This window comes from Sorex fumeus, unplaced genomic scaffold, assembly GCF_029834395.1.
Source record: "Sorex fumeus unplaced genomic scaffold, SorFum_2.1 ptg000095l, whole genome shotgun sequence".
In the NCBI taxonomy this organism is placed as follows: domain Eukaryota; kingdom Metazoa; phylum Chordata; class Mammalia; order Eulipotyphla; family Soricidae; genus Sorex; species Sorex fumeus.
The window spans coordinates 4,268,595-4,289,774 of record NW_026606152.1 but is presented as its reverse complement, the minus strand read 5'-3'; the positions used below and the strand labels follow the sequence as shown (position 1 = coordinate 4,289,774).

General features: G+C 57.7%; 1 protein-coding gene across 2 annotated transcripts in view; it reads right to left on the bottom strand.

Moving 5' to 3' along the window:
* Window positions 1-21,180, bottom strand: part of PPP2R2C (protein phosphatase 2 regulatory subunit Bgamma) — a 51,663-nt gene that overhangs the window by 5,925 nt on the left and 24,558 nt on the right. For both annotated transcript variants that reach the window (XM_056132780.1, XM_056132781.1), the window contains exons 2-6: window positions 11,316-11,413; window positions 9,414-9,579; window positions 8,136-8,248; window positions 6,888-7,065; window positions 3,039-3,203 (exon numbers count right to left, since the gene is read on the bottom strand). In XM_056132780.1, the coding sequence (XP_055988755.1) occupies window positions 3,039-3,203; window positions 6,888-7,065; window positions 8,136-8,248; window positions 9,414-9,579; window positions 11,316-11,413 (720 nt within the window). The remainder of the gene's footprint in view (window positions 1-3,038; window positions 3,204-6,887; window positions 7,066-8,135; window positions 8,249-9,413; window positions 9,580-11,315; window positions 11,414-21,180) is intronic.

Sequence of the window (21,180 nt, the reverse complement as noted above, 5' to 3'; positions counted from 1 at the left end):
GGGGTGGGCTACCTCCCCCACTTTCCAATACACATGGAAGAACTGGCAGTCACCCCCATGAACCAACCGCAGCGTCACCCTGAAAGCTCTATTACTGGCCTTGCCTCAGAGACCCCTAAATAAGTCTCGAAGGAGATCAAAAGCCGCAGTTAAGCTCAGACCCATACAAGGCTGAACAGTCTGGAGTAAACTGGAGGGGGCGGGTTGGCCTGTGCCCGCCCAAGCAGAGTCCCCGGCAGCCACTTGCTTCCACAATCCAAAATCGCTGCCATACCCCAAGCCTGACTCCACCGTCTCAGAATGGACCTCACCAAGATATAATCTGCTGAAAATTTTGTAATATGGATCTCAGCGCACCAACAGCCCTGGCCCAGAGACACAGCAGCAAGTCCCGGAAGACACCACAGTGCCAGAGACCTCTCCGGGCCCCATACCAAGCCAATATCACCAGGACACCCCAGATGGAGCAGGTGCAGTCTCCCCGCCTACTCCAGATGGAATCCCGGTGACCAAGAGCTTCTACAAGCAAGGCCCAGGTTTGCGGGTTCCAGGACTACATCTCCAGGCTGCATGGTGGCAGAGGACCTGGGTTGTCCCTCCCTGGGTCCCCACCTGCCCAGAAGACTGGCTGTCATCTCCACAATTAGCCTCTGGGCACCATCTTAGTGCACCAACAGCCCTGGCCCAGAGACACAGTAGCAAGTCCCAGATGACAACACAGCACCGGAGATCTGTCCGGGCCCCATACCGAGCCAATATCACTGGGGCGCCTCAGATGGAGCAGGTGGTCTCCCCGCCTACTCCAGATGGCATCCTGGTGACCAAGAGCTTTCAAAGCAAGGCCCAGTGCAGGTTCAGGACTAACTCTCCAGGCCGCATGGTGGCAGAGGACCTGGGCTGTCCCTCCCAGGGTCTCCACCTGCCCGGGAGACTGGCTGTCATGCCCACAATTTGCCTCCGGATGCCATCTTAGAGCACCCTCAGCCCTGGCCCAGAGGCTCCCAACTGAACCCCAAATGGATGAGTGCCACACAGAGATGTCTCTGGAACCCAACAATTTACAGTCTAGAAATTTACATTTACAATTGTGGCCACGTGAGCTCTCATGATATTCGAAATGAGCTATGGAAAATATATTACCTAGTGTCTGTCCCTGGCAGGTAGGCTTGAATGTTGGTGGGAAAATTCGAGCAAAATTAATGCCCCAAATTAGACAGAGAGTATTGGGGAAATTGTCTGCCACAGAGGCAGGCTGAGGACTACGATGTGTATGTATGTGAGGGGGAGAGGGGGTGTTACTTGGGAATTGGTGGTGGAAAATGTGCACTGGTGGAGGGATGGGTGTTTTGTCAGTGTGTGGCTGAATCTCAAACATGAAAGCTTTGTAACTCTATCTCATGGTGACACAATAAAATAAAAAAATAATGTGGAGTTCATGCCCAATTCAATTAGCTTAATCAATGGCTGAATAAATGGCAGAACTCCTACATTATTCAAAAAAAAAATGCTGTTTCTCCTCCCCTCTTCACACAGGGGATCCCGCCGGCATCGTTATCACTCTGGCACCTTAAAAGAAACATCTTACCAAAAACCAATAAAAAATATAAGGCTGTAGATAGGATGGGGGCTTGTCTTGCACACGGCTGATCCTGCTATGATCCCCAGGACTACATATAGTCCCTGTACACAGCTGTGAGTGATCCCTGAGCATGGAGCCAGAAGTAAGTCCAGATGATGGCCAGGTGTGGCCCAAAATAAAATAAAAATATAACAAGTTACAAGCTGGAGCGATAGCACAGCGGTAGGGCGTTTGCCTTGCACGCAGCCAACATGGCCGACCCGAGTTCAATTCCTCCGCCCCTCTCGGAGAGCCCGGCAAGCTACCGAGAGTATCTCGCCCGCACGGCAGAGCCTGGCAAGCTCCCCGTGGCGTATTCGAAATGCCAAACACAGTAACAACAAAGTCTCCAATGGAGACGTTACTGGGCCCGCTCGAGCAAATCAATGATCAACGGGAGGGTCTTTACCTTTACCTTTACAAGCATTAGCACTCAAATAAAGCACCTGCTTTTAAAATAAACCAATAATTCGAAAAAGCTTTATAGATGAGTTTTGCCGGACTTCTGGGAGCAGACACAGAACATGACTGTTCCGGAGAGAGAGAGAGAAGCCACGCTCCCTGGGCAAGAGCCCCAGTACCCACTAGCTCGCACACACTCGGGCAAAAATCTCTCAGCAGGAGCCATGGGCCCGAGTCCGGCCCCCTGAGTCCAGTGAGTGTGGCTGCATGGGGAGGTGGCTGCTGTCCAGTCCCCGGGCACCCAAGCCTGTCACTGGAGTGGGTTTCCGGACGAGGGGCCTTGAGGTGCTGCTCACAGGCTTCTGCAGGGCAGGTGACATTCCACAGAGAGGTCACAGGATTCGGGCCTGTGAGAGAGAAGCGCTGGGGCTCGAGGGGCAGAGGAGTGGCCTGGTCCATTGTGGAGGCCAGGGAAGGCTTCCTGGAGGAGGTTACAGCTGCACTATGGCTTCAGTTTCCTGATCTCAGCTCACTCTCAGATCCTCACCCTAGACCACTGTAAGCAGGACAGCTCTGACCGTACTGGCACTTGGGGTGGGCTGGTGGGTGTGAGACCCAACCCCGCAGCACCACTCATTCACTCTCCAGGCCACACTGAACCGCTCCAGTAGGCACAAACCACGCCCACCGCGATAGGCCACGCCCACAGCACTTTCACCATGCAAAGCCACGCCCACCACGACAGGCCACGCCCACATCTCTTCTGTCATGGCCACGCCCGGAAACTCTCCTGGAAGCACAAGCCACGCCCACCACAAACAGGCCACGCTGCACCAGCTCTCCAGTCACCCCCAGGCCACACCCACCAACAAGGCCACGCCCACCTCCCCTAGCCACGCCCACCTCCCCTAGCCACGCCCACCTCCCTAGCCACGCCCACCTGCCACTCCAGGCCCCGCCCCCGGCCTCAAGGCCCCGCCCCAGACGCCCCGCCCCCCCTCCCCCGCGAGGTCCTTACGCTTGGAGTGCTTGTCGCACAGGGCCGCCGCGCGCATGTCGCAGAGGCGCAGGGAGCCCTTGCTGCTGCTGTACACAAACAGGTTGCAGTGGAGTGGGTGGAACTCGGCTGCCGTGATCACCTCGGTCAGTTCCTCCATGTTGGCCGGCTTGATGTCCACGATGTCTGGGCGGGCGGTCAAGGAAGCGTGTGCAGGGGAGGGAGGCCGTCCCAGGGGTCTCCGGATTCCCCACTGCTGGCGTGTCCTCTGCCCTGCGTCTGCGCCCCTCTCCGCGCCCCATGGAACCCCTCAGCTGCAGCCCCCACTGGACCGGCTGCCCCCTTCTGATCTGCGCCTCCTCCTGGCCCCGGCGTGTGCCACCTCGCACCCACCCCAACACCAGCTGTTGTGGTACTCCTGGGGAGAAAAGTCAGCTCTTGGGGTCCCTCTGACCCATGTGCAAGGGCATCTGCCGCTTCCCCCCTGCCCACCGCCTCCCGAGCTCTTCTGGGGGAAAGGATCTCTGCATTTCTGGGTTTTCATTCCTCTCTGTGTCTCCCCGCTCTGCCTGTTGAGTCACCTGGGTGGTGACCGTGGGGCGGGTGGGGGGCCAGCATGCATACAGCCTGAGCAGTGCCTGTGGAGGGACCCCCAGCACCCGGAACACTGGGAGCTGCTCCATCATCTCTGTGGGGCTGCTGGAGAGAAGAGGGAAGACCCTGGTGTTGAGGGCCAGCAGAGAGTGCCCCAACCAGCCCATGGAAAGGTCTAGCAAAACTTTTTTTTTTTTGCATTTTGGGTCACACCCGGCAATGCATAGGGGCCACTCCTGGCTTTGCACTCAGGAATTACTCCTGGCGGTGCTCAGGAGACCATTTGGGATGCTGGGATTCGAACCTGAGTTGGCCTCGTGAAAGGCAAACACCCTACCCACTGTACTATCACTCCAGCCCCAGGCGAAACCTTTTGAATCCTGGATCAAGCTGCACCTGAAGCTGTGCTCTCTAGCCTGCTCGACACGGAAACAGTCCATGTTCCATTGAGGGGGCAGTATTGTGTAGCTTGTCAAGGAAATCTCCCTGTAAGCACCAGAGTAGCCCGAGCTGCAGGGTGGACGGGGTCTGTGCCTGCCAATGCTGGGCTCACTTGCTGGAGGCTCCTCGGGAGTGCAGGAGAGCTAGGAAGGCAGCAAGGCCCCAGCCGGTCCTCTGGAAACTGGCTTCTCTGCCGCAGCAAAGCAGAGATCAACTAATGAAAATGAGACCAAAGGTTAAGAGCCCAGAGCTTGGTGAGGCTGGTAATCCATCCTGGGGCCATCACTAACGACCTCCACAGGACTATGGCAGAGGTCCAGAAGGAGGAGGAGGAGCAGGAGGAGGAAGAGGAGATGGGGAAGGAGGAGGTGGAGGAGGAGGAGGTGGAGGAGAGGGAGCAGGAGGAAAAGCGGGTGGAGAAGGAGGAAGAGGAGGAGAAGAGGAGGAGGGCAGGAGGAGGAAGGGGAGAGGTTGCTGAGCACAGGCCAGGTCAGGAACGTGGGATGAGCCTGGGGTGAACCCCGCGGGGCAGCACACAGTAGTCGTGTTGCCATCAGTTTTCGTGACCAAGCCTCGACTGGGACAAGTGATGGGGCCAGAGCGGTGGTACAGAGGGTAGGGCTCTTGCCTGTCATGCGCCAACCTTGATCCAATCTCCTGCATCCCATACCTGAATACCGCCAGGAAGAATTCCTGCGTGGAGAGCCAGGAGTAACCCCTGAGCATCGCCAGATGTGACCCAAAAAGCAAATAATAATAATAATAATAATAATAATAATAACAACCAACCAAACAAACAAGAAACAAAGACAAGGACAAGTGACGCCATAGAGACACATCAGCAACCAAAGCTCAGAGCCAGCCCCCCACGAGCGGCTCTCCAGCACGGCCATGGCTCCAGAAGCACAAGGACTTAATGCAGAGCCCCGCAGCTTGCGGCAGAAAAGTGAATGGATTATGCGTTAATCCACACCACGTGCCCTCTGGGAAGCAAGACAGCAGCCGCCTCGGAGCTCGGGAAAGCCAGGTATGAGCTGGTCCTGACGGGGTGACTGAAACCTGAAACGCCATGGGAAGGGGGACATTCCCGGCTCGTCCTTCCCGCCCTACTGAGGTCACGAGTTGCCCCCCACGAGCGGCTCTCCGGCACGGCCATGGCTCCAGAGCCACAGAAACCAATCTCATAATTATCTGACTCTCGGCAGAAATACTTCCAGGCTGAAAAAGTAAAATAACAGAAATCCAAAATTGCACGGCCGCAATACATCATTTGGCTCTTGTAACCGGCTGTGGAAAACAAATTATTTCACAATGCCTTTTCAGCAGGTCTGATTTTGGGGTGTAAACTCTAAATAGTAATGGTGCATCTTTTGTCGAAACAATGAATCGAGTCAAAGTAGATAGAGTGTTAACTAGAATTCATTCATCTGCCTCACAGGCATTGGGAGGGGTGGGAGGGGTGTATATTGGGATTCTTGGTGATGAAAAATAAGTACTGGTGAAGGGAAATGTGTTTGATGATTGCATGACCGAGACTTAAACCTGAAAGCTTTGTAACCTTTCTCACAGTGATTCAATAAATAAAAATTAAAAAAAATTAAAAAACCCCTCAGAGCCAGAGTCAAGCGTGATCAGGCCATGAGAGCTGCGGAGGGCAGGACTGGCTGTGCTGGCAGGCACCCCATGCTGTACCCCTAGGCAGGGGCTCTGGCTGTGTCCAGCAGAGGGACACTGAGACTGGACAGGGGTCAGAGGGAAGGATGTGGCCTCGGGCTCGATCCACAGAGCAGAGCAGTGCCTGGCTGGTCCAGGAAGTCTCCAGGCGCTTGGCGGGCAACTATGTAGCCCCCTCCCCAGGATGGAGGCGGCTGTGCCCAGGGCCATGCCATAAGGGCCTCGCAGAGCTCCCCAGGGGTGCTGGGAGAACAGAGCCCAGCCCTCCTGCACAGGGGCCGTCTCGGGTACAGCCAGCAAAGCTGCTTTGTGAGTGCCTCTGTGTGTGTGTATGTATGTGTGCGTGTGTGTTTGTTTGCATGTGTGCTGTGTGTGCATATGTGTGCCTGCATGTGTGTTTGTGTGTTTTCCATATGTTTGTGTTTTTGCATGCATATGTGTATGTGAGGTGTTTTTGGGCGACACAGCAATGCTCAGGGATCATTCCTGGTGGAGCACAGGGTTTCCTATGTGGTGCTGGGGATGGAACCTACGAGAAGGAGGGAGGGAGGGAGGGAGGGAGGGAGGGAGGAAGGGAGAGGAGAGGAAAGGAGAGGAGGGGAAGGAGGGGAGGGGAGGGGAAGGAGGGGAGAGGAGAGGAGAAGAGAGGAGAGGAGAGGAGAGGAGAGGAGAGGAGAGGAGAGGAGAGGAGAGGAGAGGAGAGGAGAGGGGCCAGCTGAGCTTCGACACCCCTGACACCCTGTGTCATTCAACCCTGGCCTGGCCAAAAGCAAAGCTGCCCCCTTGCTGGCCTTAGGGTGGGGGTCCGGATTTGGGGAGATGAGTCCTCCCTTCCCCATGAGGACTGCTCCCAGGACCCCCTCTCCCATCCAGGCCCTGGCGAGGCCTCAGGATGACAGGGATGGGGTCACCCTGCAAAGAGAGGTGAGGGGCTGAATAGACCCACGCTCCAGAGCAGACCTCCCGGATTTCATACCGGGGAGCAGAGGGGCTCACGCGGAGGGCATCTGGCCAGCACCCTTCCGAGCAGGACCTCTCCCGGCCCCTGCGCCCGCCCTGCCCCCCTGGTGCCCACCTCAGGCCCTCCCCTCCCTCCCCTTCTGGCCCCCTCCCGCCTTCCCTGCCCCAGCCCCTCCCCTCCGGCCCCGGGGCCCAGGGTACTGAAGCTGCGGTCCGTGACCCCCAGGTGCCACAGGTTGATGCGCAGGTCGTCAGCCGACATGTAGGTCTCGCAGTCGCTGTTGACGGAGATGGAGTTGATGTGGTAGGTGTGGCCATTGGCGAAGACCCTCCGGGGGCTCACCTCCACCATCAGGTCCATGGGCTTCAGCACGGGCACCTGCGGGCGGCAGGACTGGTCAGGGGCAGGGGCGGTAGGAGAGGGCACCGGGCCAGGGCGCCTGCTGGGGGACTCCGGGCCCTTTCCCGTCTTCTCCAACTGCGGTTCCCACTGAGCGCTGAGCCGGGAACTGTGCCGGGGACGTCCCTGGACTGCGCTGCTCTTCAGCTCCCTCACTGCTCGGGGGTCCCTTGAGGAGGGGAGGGGCAGCAGGATCCACCGCCGAGTCCGTTCGGAGGAAGTGGCCCGTCCCCTCCTCTTGCTGAGGAGAGTGAGGCGAGCTGGGGAGACCCAGCCCCACCAGCCGCCTCCAATGGGGTGGAAGGCCTGACTCCGCCCAGTCCTACCTGGCATCGGCCTCCACTCCTGCCAGCCCTGCCTGTCCCTGAGAGCCCGCCCGCCTGCCCGCAGCTCATGCCAGGGGCCACAGGAGGAGGACAAAGCGGAGCCGCTGGAGCACCCAAGCCCAGGGGCCCCGGACCATCTGCTCTTCCCAGGGAAAGGCCCGGGACAGCCTCCGGCCCCCTGCAGTCTCACCGATGGGGAGGGGGGACAGGAACCTCACCATGGCTCCAAGGGACGATGACCCGGGGCCCTCTCGGGCTTGTTGGCCCAGCTCCCCCGGCCGGAAATGGCCTGGGGCCGCAGCACTTCGTCGTCCCGTTCATCTCCCAGGCACAGCTCAGCCAGAGCCTTCCAGTCACGGAACCCACCCGCCAAGAACCAGTCAAGGCTGCCAGAGTCGGGGCTCCCACTCCCCTCTGCCCTGGCAAGGGGCTCTGCGTGATGGCCACCAGGCTCCTCTGGGCCTGCAGCTCTGGGGGCATCGCCTCCTCCAGGCCTCCAGCTCCCCCTGGGCAGGAGAGGGCTCCTGGGACGTGGCCACCCTCAGCTGGCTGGCTCTCCTCCCCGCACCCCCGCCCCTGGCTTTCCCGGAGAGGAGAGCAAGGCATGGGCGGGCCCCCACAGCCTGGCCTGGGTCTCAGTGCTGTTCGGAGAGCCTCCAGGCCCTGACGTCCTCGAGCACAGATCTGGGGAGTTCGTCCCCAAGCTGCTGTGTGCCCGCCCACCTGCAGTGATGTCACCGTGGACAGGTCCTTCAGCTTTCCTTCCTCGTCCTTCAGGTTATAACCCTCGGGCCTCTTGTCCCGCTCGGTGATCTTCCAGAGTTTGATGGTTTTGTCTTTGGAGACAGAAGGGGCACTCACATCACAGACCACCCGGGACAGGCTCCCTGGCCCCGTCTCCCGGACCTCAGCACACTCCCATTTGGGTGTGTGCACTGCGGTCAGGGGCATTCTACACAGGAACCTTGTCCTCACGCCCAAGATCCCCCCTAGTGACCCCAAAGGTGAAAGTGCCAGGTCAAAGGGTATGAGCCCCCTCAGGGTCCTTGTCAGCCCTCTAGGAGCTGGTGTCCGAAAGACCGTGGCCAGGGAACCTCCTGCTTCAGAGCCCTTCAGGGGCTCGACACTCAGGGGCCAATCTGAGCTTCTGCCTCTCCCCGAACTCCGGTCCAGTGGTGCACCGACCTCACGTCCCTGGAACCCTGGCCAGACCCGTTAATAGCTGTGATGGTTCATTTTACAGGCTGGCGACACCAGGGGCCCAGATATCTGTCCAGCAATGGAGGACGCTGGGAAGGTGTCTTTCAGATGAGGCCATTGAATGGCTAAGGAAAGCGACTGCCCTTCACTGGAGGTGGGCCGTGTCTGACAAGGAGAAGGACTGAAGGGAAAAAACGGGGGTTCCTCCCTAAGAAAAGGGGAAGCTACCCACAGGACATGGCGTTATTCACATTTGGGAGCCTTTTCTAATTAAAAATCTGACTTTGTGATAAACAGGACCTAAAATTGGTACACAGGATTGGCTTATGTTAGAATTGGCACATAGGACTGTGCACACATGTGCAGATGCACACTCCTGAGACAGCAGGCACACGGGCACCCACACCGTGCGTGTGCATGCGCAGACAGCACGCGTGCACACACACAGACACACCTGTGCCTGCACAGACCGCATACGTGCACTCAGCGGCCAGGATCTGACCCTGCAGTGCAGCTTGGAGCACAGAGCCTTCAAGCCCTCAGCCAAGACCTGGGAGTCCTGCCCCTGAAGCTGACTGACAGCACATGGCTCACACATGCCCACCCATGCAGAGCCACATACATACCTGAGCACACACATGTCCACCCGTGCACACATTTGCAGTTGCACACACCTGGGAAAACTAACACAGGTGCTCACATAGACCCTGCAAGAGCAGACACCCGGGCACACGTGGCAGACACGTGAACACAAACAGGACGGACACCTGGGCAGCGGGCAGCAGGCAGGCCAGCCCTTACCGTTGGTGGACAGCAGGGAGTGGGCCGCGTTCTGCTGCGGGAGCCATTTGATCTTGTTGATCTTCTCTTCGATCTCCAGGCTCTTGAGATAGTCGAACTCAGGCTCGTGGCTCTGGAACGTGCTGTAGACGTCATACTCGCCGTGGCTATGAGGTGCGTGTTTGCTCTGCACGGAGACAGCGGGGTGTGAGCTCCGGCAGGCAGGTGGGTGCAGACTCAGGGCTGGGTTTGACCTGTGAAGACCCCAATCTTGCCACCCTCCGTTCTCAGAGACTTCGTGTGCGGCCACGGCGAAGCTCACCTCCTCAGTCCAACAACAGGAGCATCTGCAGCCAGGCTGCATTACGCTTACTGAGCACCTACTCCATGCTGGACTCTGAGACAAGTGCTCCTCATGCCTCATCTCCCGTCCATCCTGGGAGGTCCTCTGGGGGTACCCTAGCTCTCCCCACTTTACAAATGAGCAAGCCGAGGCCCAGAGGGCAGCAATTTCCTGGGACAGACGTCCCCCTTGGCTTGTCTCGCTCTGCTGAGGCCTGTGGGCCACCAAGGCCTGCTCCGGCTTTTCTCCCCCTGTCCACACATGTCTGTCTCACGCAGGTCTGGGGTGGGTTTGATAAGGGCAGAATTTCCTGTGATGCAGGATGCCCCACTTTCTGGTAAGGAGCCTCTAGGTGGTGCTCCCCAAACAGAGAGAGGGTGAGTCCCTGCTGGGCACCAGAAGCCATATGCTTGGGGAGTCATGCAGGTCTCCCTGAGGATGGGAGCAGACTGGAGACACAATTTCCAAGCACAACTTGCAGTTTCCCAAAGTCAATCTTCCCAGCTTTCCCATCTCTAGTCCTGTTTGGCTTCTGGAAGCTTCCAAATTCCTTTCCCCTCAGATAGTTGTTTTCGATTGTTTTAACACCTGAGGTGGCACAGGTCTGCAGACAGACAGTCGGAAACCCTGGTTCTAATTCACTGACTGCCCAGGATCACTGCCAGGACCAAGGTCAGTGCCACCCAGATTCAAGAAAAAAAAAAAACCAACAGAATCTACAAAAGGGGCCACTGGTCAGCGGCGGTTTGGCCCACAGGGCAGACAGGCGCGGCTCTGCACGCCCAGCCCAACAATCTGCGGCTTCTCACGAAAGCAAAGGCTCCGGCCTGTCCAGTCTCAGAGACACGTCCCGGAAGGCCGATTCCCATCCCTCCCCACGGTCCCTCGTTCATACAAGAGACGACAACCAACTCTGACTGCTCCTAGGGATTGTTGCAAGGGAGGGCTCTGGGGTGGCATGGGGGAGGTCACTGAGGGCCTCAGGAGCTCGGACACTGATGGCAGAATGACCTGGCCTGCATCTGCTCTCACAGGCAGGACTGTGGAAGTGACCAAGCCCTCATCTGTAGAGGCCTGAGCGGGGCCGCTGGCAGAGAGCAGAGGCACAGGTGCTCAGGGAACAGGCCTCTGTGTCACCAGCTCCTCCAAGCAGCTAGAACCTGCCCCAGGCAAGCGGAACACCGGGTCGGTCATGCCTGGGGGGTGCTGGGCAATGGCCTCATGGCTGCAGCCTCGGGCCTTTTCCTTCAAGCGCTAGTGAGGACAATGCCCTCTCTGTTCACTCTGCCACAGTGACCACGCCTGTCCTGCTGGGACACAGTAAATGATCTAAAAGATCACTAAGGGAGGGGGCTTGGATGTGACTTCGAGAGGACCTGCTGGACTCCTGGGCCCAGTATTCCAAGACACACCTTGCCCAGCACCCAGGAGAGGATCCCAGCGGGATCAATTTCATCCACGCCCCATCAAAAGCCTGAGGGAGGCTGTCCAGCAAGTTAAAGGCGTGTGAGGCCCCGCCCTCTGCTCAGTTTCCTTCCCTGCCCTGTTATAGGTCTGACAGAGTGAAGCCCCGCCCTCACCTCTGGTTCCCGCTGGAAGATGACCACGCGACCACCCTTGTCGCCAGTGGCCAGCAGCTCGCCGGTGTGGTTGAACTCCACGGTAGAGATGATATCGGCTGCAGGGAGGGAAGGAAGGTGAGTGCATTGGTGCCGGGCCCGCAAGTTTGGCAGAACTGCCCCACCCCAGCCCCCCACTCCCACCGCGTCACAGTGGACAGTCCCTGACTCGGGTGTCCTGCTCCCCACCCTGCTGGCTGGCAGAGCCCTGACTCCCGGGCATGCCCCACTCTCCCCAGCTTTCCCCCTCCCTGAGTCTGGGGGGTCCTCCTTGATCACCGGGGATGTTGGGCACAGGCCTATCTCGGGGCTACGAAGCGCATCTGTCCCCCACCACCCCTCTAGAGCTATCGGGTACCCCAGCATTCTTCACATTCCCGGCTGGACCCTGGGTGCCCTGGGAGCTGGAATCTTGCTTTGCTGATGGAGACCTGGGTGGGGGCATTGCACTGGCTGACCCGTGAGGTTCCACCTCCTGAGTCCTGGGGTGTCTCTTCTCAAAGCCCACCATGGCCCCCAAACTGAACCCGGTGCGTCTCCAGTTCCTCCCCTGCGGGCTTCACCCTCTGCGGGCGTTACCCCAGGGTCCCTGGCCTCTTGCCCAGATGGGATAAAGCAGTGTCTCCCGACTGCAGTGACCTGCAGTGTCCAGGCAGGCACCTCCAGGCCCCACCCTGCACCAGCATGCAGAGACCACCCCTCCCCAACACTCGGACCCTGCACACCCCCTTCCCCACACGCACATTCCAGGCCATGGCCATGTGTCTGCTTTGGTCCCAGGGCAGGCAGAGAGCCCCCACCCCGCACCCCCACCCAGCTGCGATCCTGCACCTCTACTCTGCACAAAAGACTCATCAATGGGTCCCTTCAGGGACCCCTCTGTACCCTCTAAGCCCAGGCTAGCCATCAGTGCCTACCTGGAGCCCAGATTAGCCGCTCGGCATCCTTCAAGGCCCAGGCTAACCCCTCAGTGTCCTCCCAAGCACAGGCTAGCCCACTGGTGTCCTCCCAAACATAGCCTATTCTCTCAGTACCCTTCCAGGCCCAGGTTAGTCCTCAGCACCTGCCCAGGTCCTAGGCTAGCCAGACCTCCGGTGTCCTCCCAAACCCAGGCGAGCCTCTCAGCACCTGCCCAAGGCCAAGGCTAGCCCCTCAGCACTGCCTCCCCCAGCACTGGCTAGCCCCACAGCGCCCATCCATGGGGACCACACACAGCAGAGCCACCGGCACCGGCCTGTCCTCAAGCCCAGTCACCCCTGCATAGTGGAACCACAGACACCTGGTGACCCATGTATCTTGTTAGGGGTGCACAAGCTTCCTGCACTCAGAGGAAGTGCCCCCTTCTCTGCCCGGCTGCAGGCATGAGGCCCCGCGGGATGTCCAGAGCACCTGCTTCCTTTGCCTCCACCCGTCCCTGATTCCCCTTCTTGCCGCTTTCCCTCTGCAGCCGCCTCCCGCGGCACCTTCCAGGCCGCACTCGAATGCCAGCTCAGGCGGCCCAAGAGGAGAAAGACAGAGGGTGGCGGGGTGGACAAACTCCTCCAGACAGACAGAAGCACGGCCCACTGAACCTCAGGAGACAAGCACGTAGCTTTGAGCAGGCATGCGGCCAGCCCCACTGCCCACATGGTCAGTCCTGGGGCCCGCTGGGGCCATCACAGAGCAGGACCGAGGCCAGTGGGAGGCAGTACTCGCAGGGTCCTTAGTGACCCAGCCCAGGGATCTCAGCCCCTTATTTTTTTCATAACTTTATTTTTTTCTTCTTATATTTATTTATTGAATCACTGTGGGAAAAGTTACTAAGCTTTCAGGTTTAAGTCTCGGTCATACAATGATCAAACACCTTTCCCTTCACCAGTACTCATTTTCACCACCAAGAACCCCAATATACGCCCCCCTCCCACCCCTCCCAATGCCTGTGAGGCAGATGATTTCTACTTAACTCTTCTCTACATTGATTACATTATTTCGACAAAAGATGCACCATTATTGTTTAGAATTTCCCTCCCAACAATCAGAATTGCTGAAAAGGCATTGTGAAATACTTTGTTTTCTATAGCTGGTTATGAGAATCATATAATGTCATGCGGCCGTGATTTTGGATTTCTGCAAAGAGCCAGATAATTACGAGATTGGTTTCTGTGCATCTGGTGTTATGGCCATAGCTTAACGCATGGTCCATTCACTTTTCTGCTGCAAGCTACCGGACTCTGGATTAAGTCCTTTTGTCTCTAGAGCCATGGCCGTGCCGGAGAGCCACACATGAGGGGCAACTCGTGACCTTGGTAGGGCGTGAAGGACGAGCCGGTACTGTCCCCCTTCCCATGAGGCTGCAGTTGCCCTGTCACCGCCGGCTCATACCTGGCTTTCCAAGAAGCTCTGAGGCGGCGGCCACCTTGCGCAGCCCCTTAAACAGCAGGTGGGAACGGATTCCCACCAATGCCAGGAGGCTGCCCAGGGCTGGATGCGGCAGGTTTATATTTTGCTATTTTTCCGTAACAAATGTGTGTCTATAACCGTTTAATTGAGGTATAATTTGTAGCTCTATAAAAATGCACACATTGAGGGGATGCAGTTCTGTGAGCTGGCCACATGCATAATGCATCTTGTTTTCACGATGGAAAGGTAACAGTGCTATTACATTAAATGCCAGCCTAACTTGGTATCCGGAGAACCAGGGGCAGAGATTCTGGGTGGTTACCACGGTAACAGCCAGGAGTGTCTCTGGGCGTTGACAACTGACACATCACTTTCCCCACACATGGCCAGCCTAGAGGGAGGGCACCCTTAGTTCTGCAGTCAGTGGGGCATGGGTCACCATCCCCCACGCTCCTGAGCCTCTGTGAGGGGTGCAGGGACCAGGGGGGAGAGGGCAGCTCTGGGGAACAGCCTGCACAAGCCGGGCAGGAAGTGGGAGTTTGTCTTCTGGTTCTGGCTTCCCCAGAGTTCACCATATAGATCTGGGGTCCTAACCACCAGCCCCCAACAATCCATTTCTATGAATATTTAGAGCCCTGAGACTTGGGCTCTGCACCTGAGTGTTGGATATCAACCCTAAGTGTTTTAGGCTTCACTGGTGAACTGCCCATTTCCTCCGCCCAGAGAAGCTGACCATGTCCTCACCAATATCCCTGATTTGGTTAAATTCTATCGTCAACCTTTTCTTTGTGTTGGATATTAACCCGAAGCGCTTTAGGCTTCATCGGTGAATTGCCCCGTTCTTCCTCCCACGGAGGCTTAACCTGCTCTTGCTAGCATCCCTAATTTGGTTTAAGTTTATCCTTAATCTTTCCCTTGTATTGTACCTCTCAATGTCACAGTTCCCCAAGTCAGTCTTGATTACTTATAAGCCAAAACTTTCTGGTAATTCTGAACTTTGTATTTGTACTGCTGTGTATTTGAAGTGCTGTATGTTTATACCTGCTTTTCTATTTTCCCTATCACAATCACAAATCACAAATCATCCTGTTATTCGTCAATTGCCTCGAGCAGGCCCCAGTAATGTCTACTTCATCCTAGCCCTGAGATTATATTCAAGGCTCTTTAGGAGAATGAGACCCATCATTGTTACTGGTATTTGACATATTGGGTATGCAACGGGGAGTTTGCCAGACTCTGCCGTGTGGGCAGGCTACATTTGGTAGCCTGCCAGTTTGTCCAAAGTAGGAATGAGATAATGAGATGTCATAATAAGATGTCGTGCGGCCACATCGGCCGCACGGTTCCGGGAGCTGGTTTTTATAGTCTCTGAGTCTTGGCCGCTGATGGGATTACACGGCGCCAGGGGGCCAGTTGGTGGGTGTGACCCCGGCCTACTGGGATTTGGAGGATCTGGGTGGAGGATGCTCAGCCCAAATCCGAGTAGGCTTGGAGATCTCGGCCCCAGCACCCGCGTGACTTTGTCCCTCTGCCAGTACCTTCATGTGTGCGGAGAGTGGTCTCAGCATGGTGGTGGCTGGTCCTGGAGGTCTTTGGCTGCCGGAGCCCTGGTCGGGGCGGGGAGGAAAGCTCAATCCGCTCCCCTCCAAGGAGTCCTGGCGAGCGAGGGCAGTCAGGTGTGGGGGCAGGAGACTGCGCTCTTCTCTTCCGGGAGCTGGTTTTTTATAGCCTCTGAGTCTTGGCCGTTGATGGGATTACACGGCGCCAGGGGGCCAGTTGGTGGGTGTGACCCCCGCCTACTGGAATTTGGAGGATCTGGGTGGAGGATGCTCGGCCCAAATCCGAGTAGGCTTGGAGATCTTGGCCCTGGAACCCACGTGGCTTTGTCCTTCTGCCGGTACCTTCATGTGTGCGGAGAGTGGTCTCAGCATGGTGGTGGCTGGTCCTGGAGGTCTTCGGCTGCCGGAGCCCTGGTCGGGGCGGGGAGGAAAGCTCAACCCGCTCCCCTCCAAGGGGCCCGGCGAGGACAGCCAGGCATGGGGGCAGGAGACTGCACTGTTCTCTTCCGGGAGCTGGTTTTTATAGTCTCTGAGTCTATTTTCCCTATAACCTTTTTATATTTTACTCTAGAGCAATGTTCTTTGGTTAAACACAGAAAGACCATTAGTGCTATGCTCCTAATATTTGGGAGTTGACTGACTCTGAAATATATCTGCTCCTGGGCATAATTACTTGATAAAGGCTTCAGTTGCTGTAGTTCCTAACACCCCAGAAGGGAGGTCCCGCCGTGGGACTGGGATGGACCTAGGGCGAGTGGCATAGAAATGGGACATTCTAGAAAGCATAAATGCATGGTCTTGATGCAAGCTGTTATGACCCCCTCCCCCCCCCCCCCCCCCCCCCCCGGCCACGGGGAAGGACAAGCTGAACTGGCCTGAGGACTTAGTCCAGGATTTATGGTAAAAGCCTGGCTTGCTCTCAGAGCCCAGAGAACTAAGTGTCAAAAGCCTTGCCTGCTCGCAGCCCTGAGAACTAAGTGTTGGATCCTTGTTTCTTACCTTGTTTATCCAAACAACTGCAAGTTGTTATACAACTAGAGGGAAAGATAAAAGCAATGTGGATGTCCCTGGGAGACAGAGTGTCTTCTTGAGTTGATCTCCCCAAGAGAATTTCCTCTGCCAAGTGTTTATCTATGTAAATGACCAATCACACCTAAGTCCTTACCTCAGACCCCTCAGATGTTCTATAAGTATGCTACTAGCTCTGCATTAAACGGGCCATTTTCACCGTCAGGCTGTGGTCCCCATCTCCCCATCTCTCTGTCTCTCCGTTGGGGAAGTGGCTCGGTGGCTCTGGGCCTCTGAACGCGCGCACGCTTCAGCATTACAGCAGCAATACCCTCCCCCCCACACACACACACATACACCCTGTGATTTTACTTTGGGAACTCACACATGAGGGGCTGGTGGTGGCACAGACAACAGGAAGCTTGTTTTCAGCCTGACTTCAGTCCAGCCTCCAGGCCTGACTAAGCCATGCCTCCTCACCTCCCGGGGTCCTCAGAGGGTGACCAGCAGCGGCACACAAATCAAGGTAGGGGGGCAGAGACGCGGCCCCCAGCCTGCTCCCCTGCAGCCTGCGCCCCTCACCCCCACTGAAGCTGGCGGATGGGAGCAGTGTGGCCAGTGCCAACATCGGCGTACAGCAGGTTCTTCCAAGGAGCCTGAGGTTCTGGGTTTGGGGGTGAGGAGACCCCCGTTAGCGGGGCACCTGGTCCTGGCCTCAGCTCCTCATTGGGCGGGGCCATGGCTGAAACACACAGTGGGGGGATGGTGGAGCTCAGGGCACTGCACCCCACTTCAGGCCAGGCCAAGAGCTGGAGTCCCTGCACGCTGGCTCCGTCCTTGTGACCCCCGACCCACAACCGAGCTTGCATAACACCCCCCTCCCACTACAACCACAAACAGCCCGAGGCTGTGGGTGCCCCTGTGGGGTCTGCTCCTGCCCTCAAGGGCTTTTCTTTGACTGGGTAGGGGTAGGGAACACACCCATGGAGCTCAGCCTGATTCTGCACTCAGGGATCACCCCCCCACACACACTGCTTGTGAGATGGTACGGAGTGTTGGGGATCAAATCCGGATCGGCCATGCGTGTAAGGCCTGTGCCCTCCCCGCTGCGCCCCGTTTTTTTAAAAAAATTTTTTTTATGTTACAAAGTAGCTCACAATACTTGATTGCATTTAATATTCAAACATCAATCCCACCACCATTACACTTTCCCGCCACCATATTTCGGATGTTTCCATCCCAAACCCCAATCCCTGCCCCAAAACAGAACCGAAATAGTCTATTTTGTACTGTTTGTTGTGAAAAACTGCTGAAAATGCGACAAAAAAGTATGCTTAGAGGAAAGAGTATGAAGATTGCTCTATTTCACCCAGGGGCCATTAAGCCCTTCTATAAGAGATCACTAACATGTGAGCCTTGTGTGTGTGTGTGTGTGTGTGTGTGTGTGTGTATTTATCTGTAAAAAAAAAAAGCATTTCTCTCTAAGATTGGTTGCCTCCTACTTTGAACCCCATCAAATGTGGTGCGGTCCTCTTGGAGTATGTGTGTCCCAGGTCTTAACTGTGCCTCCGTCACACTGTGGCTGTGTGGCCAGTGAGCTGCTGCCTTTGAACCAGAGGCACTTCGCTGCTCTTCGTGGTGTTTGAAAACCATCTTGGTGGGACCCGAGAGACAGTACAGAGTGAAGGCGCTTGCCCCGCATGCAGCCGGCTGTGCTTGATACCCAGCAGCGTCGGGAGTAAACTCTGAGCACAAGCTGGTCCTGCAGGAGGCCGAGGGTCAGTCCCTGAGCACTACCAGGAAAGCCCCCCCACCCAGCCAGAGCTCTCCAGGCACCTTCGGGTGTGTGGCGGGGAGAAGCCTGCTGCCCAAGTGCTGCTGCTGCCAGGCCCAGGCTACACCCAGCGGGGCCCGGAGGGGCGACAGTATCCGTGTGGCTCACGCCCACTGGGCTCTGATCCAGACTCGCGTCTGGACTCTGAGTCACTGCAGCTGGCAGGGGCCTGGTGGTGCCAGGGCACTGCCTGCTGACCAAGTTAGAATCTGCCAGGCTCCTCGCTGTGGCCGACACGGCAAGCACCACCCTCTGTACTATCTTGCCCAGGGAGCAGGCAGATTTCAGGTGGAGGTCAGGGTGGCTTCCTGGAGGAGGGGTCACCACTGTGGAGACCTGGAAAATCAGTGAGCAGAAACACGGCTGGGCATGGGGGCACATGATGCTAGCCTGGCCCCGAGAGGCCGGGCTGAGAAAGACCAGCTCCGTGCAGGCAAGGCCTGAGTCCTCTGCCTCTCGTGACGAAGGGTGGGCGGAAAATGCCCGTCCCAGGGCCAGCTGGGTGTCCACGAGGAGGCGCCACGTCCCTCCCAGACCAGAAGGAGCCATTTTGGGTTAATTAGCAGCAGAGCAGTTGGAGGACTTCAATTGTCGCTCACGGCAGGCGTGACCAGCACCTTCCTTGCTGGGCTCAGGGTGGGGGTGGGGGGCACCCCAAGGCGAGGCCAGAGCACCGTCACTCCATCTACTCCTGGGCTCGGCCTGCTCTAGGCTGACGCTCGGGCTAGTGAAGCGGAGCCGGGCAGGGAGAAACGACACGTCTGTCCCGTTCCCTCTCCTCACTCTGCCCTCCTGCTCCCCTCAGAAAGCAGGACAAAGGAAAATGCACTTAAGTCACAACTGCCCGGGGACCCGCCCCTGGGCAGGGCCGGGCTCAGTTTTGAGAAACACTGGGTGCAGCGCCCACCCAGCCCCTGTTGTGCTCTTTGAACAGGACTGGGGGGTGACTGTAGGGGCTACTGTACCCTGGGGGCTTAAAATACCCTGTCTTCTTCTTTGGGGGGGCACTCTGCACCCCCGTCCTCTGCCTGCCCATCACTGAGCCTGGGAAGGAGAACCTGCCTCCCACAGGACCTGCAGGTTGGCTGGTGAGATGGGACGTGAGGCCCCAGCAACCGAGGGATCTGTGGGGTGACGCTGGGGACCCCCACACCCAGCCCGGGAGGACCCTCATCGCATATCCCACCTGGAGCCTGAGCTCTCTCTGCCCTCCCCTCAATCCCTGCTCCCTCCGGCCAGCCGACGGTCAGCAAAGGGCAGGGGGTCCTTGTTGGCCAACCCCATTGGCCTAGTCTGTCCTGGCAGAGGAAGTCCCCGCCTCAGTGACCCCTGCCCTGCCCGCCAGGCAGAGGCGACTTGTTGTTTTGGGGCCCACGCCTGGTGATGCTCAGGGCTTATTCCCAGCTCTGAGCTCAGGGACCGCTCCCGGGGACTCCGGGGACTATATGGGGTGTGCGGATACAACCTGGTGGGCCGTGTTGCAGAGCCAGCGCCCTGCCCACTGCTCCCTGCCCCGGCAGAGGTAATTATGACACCATTTCTCCTGGAGAAGCTGAGTAACGTCACCGAGTGCAGTGCTGGGATGGAAGGCCCTGAGGGTCCCGGTGTCTGCATCCTTGGGGGAGGGATCGGAGAGACAGCTGCAAGTGAAGCTTCTCCCCCCAGCCATAGAGGGAGGCAGGGAGGCGTGGTCAGGACTCCACTTGTCCTCAGTGCTCTTTGCAGATTTGGCGTGCAGGCACTTCCCACTTTGGGGTGGACACCCACACTGTGGACGGTGCAATGCCAGGGGCCTGCTTGAGGGGCTCAGGACTTGGAGGGACCACGGAAGTTCCCTCAGGACAAGCTCCTAGCCTGGCCTGGAACATCAAAGCTGAGCCCTGGAACGGGGCCCAGGGGTCTGGGGTCCAGGGGTCTGGGTCTCGGCGCGGCTGGGAGGCGCTGGGGAGCTGTGGCAGAGCTGGGCAGACTCGAGGCAGCCCCTCACTCCAAGGAAGATTCTGGCAGGCTGGGCAGAGCGGGGGAGGGAATTGGGGCTGGGGAGAGCAGGGGGGAAGAGGGGGCACTGGGGGCATTGCCCAGAGGGTCCAGCAAGGGCTGGCACACTATTAGTGGGGCCTGAGGCTCTCTCCTGTTTAGATAGCAGCCCTTGCTCTCCAACTTTCTGGGTGAGGAAGCCGAGGAAAAGCATGGAAGGAATGCTACGAGGCCTTGGGGCTGAGGAGGGGGGTGTCAGGACCACCCCACAGGCCCCTCCACCCGGGGAAGGGCAGTCAGCAGTGATTGGCTGAACCTGTGAATGACGGGCAAGAGAATGAACAAATAAAGGGGATGAGGGAGAAGGCGGCTTGGCAGGAGGACAGACCTCCAGGAGCAGGAGGACCCGGGCTCAATTATGGGAAGGGACCCCAAGGGCAGCCTCACTGCGGGACTTTCATTAACTGTTTATGGCTTCCTGGGCCCATCAGGATCGCTCTGGGGCGATGGAGGGAGGGGGGGACTGGGCGGCCACACCCGGCAGCAGTGAGGAAACCTCATTTGCACACTCAAGTGTCACGCCAACATCATATAAAAGAAAGATGGGGATATGAGACGCCTCAAGCTGGCCTGGCCATGGGTGACAGTCCCCACTGTCCCCCTCCCCCTGCAGACCTCACGGGACCCCCATGCCTACAGTCCCCTCACCCCCCAGGGCTCCCCTTGCCACCTCCCCAGCAGCCCATGAGCTCGTGAGCCCTTGGTTTGTCCTCAGGTCCGTTTGGTGACACAGGGACTGGGATCAAGTCTCTGTGTTGCTGGCGGGACCTCCCCTGGCTTGGCTGATGTTTCTCTCCCTCCCAGAAATACTACAGACGTAAACGTAAAACAACAAGGGCGGCCTTAGATGACACAGGTCAGTGCCTGCTCAGTGCTCAGCCCAGTCACACAGTGTCCCAGAAGGACCGTGTGTGTGTGTGTGTGGGGGGGGGGGGGGGTGGACCACACTTGTCTGTGTTCCAGGCTTTACTCCTGGCTTTGTGCTCAGGGATGGAACCCAGATCAACAG